Source organism: Perissodus microlepis, chromosome 3 (genome assembly GCF_051167445.1).
Source record: "Perissodus microlepis isolate ML-2025 ecotype Zambia chromosome 3, ASM5116744v1, whole genome shotgun sequence".
Lineage (NCBI taxonomy): Eukaryota > Metazoa > Chordata > Actinopteri > Cichliformes > Cichlidae > Perissodus > Perissodus microlepis.
This window is the reverse complement of record NC_140463.1, coordinates 47,071,747-47,076,404: the sequence shown is the minus strand read 5'-3', so window position 1 is coordinate 47,076,404 and position 4,658 is coordinate 47,071,747. Positions and strand designations below refer to the sequence as shown.

Here is a 4,658-nt window from a genome sequence, read left to right as displayed (position 1 = left end):
GGGACCTGCTCGTGAAGCTGGGCGCTACTATCATGTGCTCAGCAGATGGACTATCTGTTACTCTGCCAGGAGGACAGCATTTCCCGTGCCTGGGATCACACTCAAAAACTCAATATCTGCTTCAGGACTGTGAAAGAGCAAAAGCCGACATCTACTGGGGAAGGCTAGTTGAAGAAGACATTCTGAGACAATTTCAGCTGTGGAGACCCTGGATAATGAGCTTGGCAGTTTACTCCCCTCCACATGACCCCTTCCATGTCACTTTGTTTCATGATAAAGATAATGACGACACCTATCGTGAAGCATTCCAGACTGATCTTGAAGGTCAGACTTGGAATGTGCAGACGCATAACATTTATGTCGGACCAGAAGGTGTAGCCGCGGCTGTAAAATTAACTGATGAACAACTGCCTTGGTATAATGTGGGAGAAGGTTCGACCCCTCACGTTACATTGGCGGTCCACCAGGGCCATGGAGCGGGTGACCTGGGCCCGATGGTCAGGCGGGCGCTGGACGACACAGGGTGGCAAAGCACCCAAATTCCACACCTGTTTTATGCACCAAATTGTAAGACCTATCGCATAACTTGTTTGAATACTGATGCAGTAGTTTTGGAGCATAAAGAAATTTCAAGAACACATGGTGAGGAGAGAGCGGACCATCCTGATGCAGTTGCTGAACTGTCAAGACTGCCTGACAGTCTATGGTCCAAAGGGCCCACGGACGTTGGCCTGGCTGCTTGTTCGCCTGTTCTGTTCCAGCTTAAGTCAGACACACCAGTTAACAGACCACGGTATAAACACAAACCTGAGGCTGAGGAAGGAATCACAGAAACAATTGACGGCCTGTTGAAAGTTGGGGTGTTAGAGCCATCCCACTCACTGTGGAACACACCAATTCTGCCAGTGGAAAAACATGGAACAGGAAAGTACCGCATGGCACATGATTTGAGAGCCATCAATGCAATGCTGCTCACTACCACTGCACCTGTACCAAACCCATACACAGCATTATCAGCAATCACGTGTGATCAGAAGTGGTTCACGTGTATTGACCTGGCAAATGCATTCTTTTGTCTTCCACTACATGAGTCACTCAGGGACATTTTTTCATTCACATACAGAGGTCAGCAATTCAGATACACACGCCTGCCACAAGGCTTTGCACTATCTCCAGGCATTTTTAACCAGGTGCTCAAAGAAGCCCTGTCATCATGTAATCTGCCTGATGAATGTACATTAATACAGTATGTTGATGATCTTCTCATTGCAGCCCCGTCAGCAGCGGTTTGCGCAGCAGCGTCACTCGTCGTGCTGAATAGGTTGGCAGAGTGCGGCTTCAAAGTGAGTAGAGAAAAGTTGCAGTTAGTCCGACCTGAGGTGACATTTTTGGGGCGGGTAATCGCACACAAATCAGTGGGCTTGATGAACACACACAGAGACCAAATTCTGACACACTCAAAACCGCGAACTGTGAGAGAAATGCTTTCTTTTCTTGGTTTAACAGGTTACAGCAGACAGTTCATTCCTGATTATGCAGGTAAAACTGCCCCTTTAAGGGGCCTAATGAAGCAAGTTGGCGTTCGAAATCTTAAAGCTGAGTTGTCTTGGACGCCTGACGCTGAGGCCGCATTTATCGAGGTAAAACAGTCTTTGTCAAGGGCTTCTGATCTGGCCACGCCAAATTATGATGAGCCATTCTATTTAGATGTTTCTGAAGCAAACTCCGTTGTAAATGGAGTTTTGTTTCAGAAAAAAGGGGGGAGGAGGGATGTACTCATGTATGTCAGCATAAAACTTCATCCAACAGAAGCAAGGCATCCCACATGCACACAACACGCCGCAGGGGTCGCCAGAGTCATTCAGAAAACAGCACATGTAGTGAGAGAGCACCCACTAAAAATACTCACTACACACAGCATAGTGGCATACGTGAACTCACAAGCATTTAGTATGTCACCACGGGCACAACAGAGATTGAGCAAAGTCTTAGAGGCCCCAAATCTAACATTCACACATGAAGGAGCAAACATGGCAGATTTAATGGGAGCAGGGGAACCCCATGACTGCGTCAGAAGAGCACAGGTTGAAGAAAAAATTAGAGAGGACCTGAAGGCAGAACCTATTCCTGGAGCTGAGGACTGGTTCACTGATGGATGTTGCCACAGAGACGAAGAAGGACTGAAAGCAGGATATGCGGTAGTCTGCAGAGTAGGAGAGGAGTATCAGGTCAAAGAAGCAGGAAGAATTGGGGGACAGCAGTCGGCACAGAGAGCTGAAGTGATAGCCCTAGCTCGAGCCTTGAGATTAGCTAAGAATAGGAGAGTGAACATCTACACTGACTCAGCGTATGCATTCGGAGCAGCTCATGTGGAGCTGGCTCAATGGAAAAGAGCAGGATTCAGAACAGCAACCAATGCACCTATCTGCCACAAAAGTGAAATGGAGGAACTGGAAAAGGCCTTGGCTGACCCAGATGAAGTGAGTATCATAAAATGCAAAGCGCACTCACAAGGAACCAGCATGGTGGCAAAAGGAAACCAGAAAGCAGATGAAGCCGCAAAAGAGGCGGCAGACTACAAAGGACGGAAACAAATGATACAGGTAACTGCAGAAGAGGAAGTATCCACTAACATGACGGAGGAAGTCAAACAGGCTCAGGAGGAGGCATCCCCAGAGGAAAAGGGGGTGTGGAAAAACAAAGGAGCCTGGCAGGATGGACACTTGTGGAGGGGGCCAGACGGGCGCCCCGTGTTGACAGCCAAAATGGCAAAACAGAAGGTGGAGGAGGCCCACGGACTTGCCCACGTGGGGGTAGCACAGATGGAGAGAAACTTGTGTCATTGGTGGCATCCTGAGTTGAAAGAAATGATAAGGGAAAAGGCCAGGATGTGTTTAATCTGTGGCGCACACAATCCCAAGCCAGCGGTCAAACCGGAAGTGGGTAAGTTTCGGAGGCCCGAGAGGCCGGGAGAGGAGATTGTTATTGATTTCACTGATATGATTGATTCAGGGCCTGGTGGTGTGAGATATTTGTTGGTGTGTGTAGATGCTCTGACCGGCTGGCCAGAGGCATGGGCCACAAAAAAGGAGGATGCTAAGACTGTCATTAAGTGTTTAATCAATCATTATATTCCCCGCCATGGGTTCCCCAAAAGAATTAGATCAGACAATGGAACCCATTTTAAAAATCAAGATTTGGCAAAAGTAGAAAAAATGTTGGGAGTTCAGCACAAATTTGGGACAGTCTATCATCCTCAATCTCAGGGGAAAGTAGAAAGGATGAACCTAAATTTGAAAAACAAATTGGCTAAAATCTGCGCGCAAACAGGGCTAAATTGGGTCTCAGCCCTGCCGGTTGCTTTGATGACCATAAGATGTTCTGTTAATCAATCCACAGGCTTCACACCGTACGAGCTGCAAACTGGGAGACAGTTTTCGGCCCCTTGGACGGTGGGCTCGGTGGGACAGGACACCAGAGGGAACAGGTCTCACGCAGACTATTGGAACGAGTTAAAGGCGCTGGTGTCCAGTTTCACCAAACAGGTGGCTTGTGAAAAGCCCACAGGAGGAGGAGAGGTCCCGGACGCAAAGGCAGTGTGGCTGAAGGTCATCAAACGCAAGTGGAAGGAACCCCGTTGGACTGGTCCATACGAGGTGTCGGCTCGGACGGCTACAGCGGTTCAGCTGAGAGGGAAAGGCGACGCCTGGTATCACTGGACGCAGTGCGCAGCGGCGCATGAGGACTTGGTGGGGAAAAGTCAATCTCCACCCAACACAGGTGAAACTCAGAGGCAGAATAAACCCTCACACCTGTGCAACGGGCCAACCGGTGGTCTACCCGGGAGGTCGAAGAAAGAAGAGCAGCCTAGGAGGAAGTCGCCGCGCCAGCGAAAGGGAGCGGCACCAAACTGAGCATCTAAAAAGGGCTTTGAACTTTTTGCTACAACATAACTTACACACAACACCATGCCATCACAACAATCAGATACTCGTGACGAGAAAAGAGTTCAAAAGGCTATCACAATGTTCAATAATACTATAGGTTTAATGTCGATGATGTTTTTAATCACAGCTATATGTTTTTTGGTTTATTTTTTGCAGGCCGACAAGGGAAAACTGTCTGAGCACGGAGGTTAGGCCGGCCCGGCGCTGTTTGATACGCCACTTACACCACTCGTGATCCTTAGTGACTTCAGGCCGTGGGCGAGAACGAAGCGCGAGGTCTCTGGTAAAAAGGATGAGTGTCTCAGCACATACGGTGGAGTAGAATTAGATTATGTTAAGGGTTCCACAACTTCCTTCACGTTTGATCTGTGTGATGTTTTTAATTGTCAGGATGTAAGCAGTAGCTGGAGGGGATATAATGTGTGGGTCTGTTGGGACTATTCAGTGAGTACACACTGCGAAAGGGGAAATCGGCCTTATGACAGCTGGTGCCGTAATTGGGATCAGGTAAGGGGTTACACTGGGGAAAATTGGGAACCGCCAGAATTAGGACCAGAAAATGAGCTTAAACTTCAAAGGGACTACAGCCCATCTAAAAATCTGTTAACCTTATCATTAGGTAATTGGCGTCGGGAAAAACCTGTATATCTAATCTTGGGGGTGGAAACAGCTGGGGTTGATCCAAAAGTGTTAATTAAAGTTAATTTTCTA

General features: G+C 48.1%; 1 protein-coding gene across 1 annotated transcript; it reads left to right on the top strand.

The window, feature by feature from the left end:
• The first annotated feature begins 1,462 nt into the window (after window positions 1-1,462).
• LOC146391700 (uncharacterized) lies at window positions 1,463-4,056 on the top strand. The gene is made up of 2 exons (XM_084915135.1): window positions 1,463-2,943; window positions 3,400-4,056. The coding sequence occupies exons 1-2, from the start codon at window positions 1,482-1,484 to the stop codon at window positions 3,912-3,914; spliced, it is 1,977 nt and encodes a 658-aa protein (XP_084771261.1). The 5' UTR covers window positions 1,463-1,481; the 3' UTR covers window positions 3,915-4,056.
• Window positions 4,057-4,658: the final 602 nt, after the last annotated feature.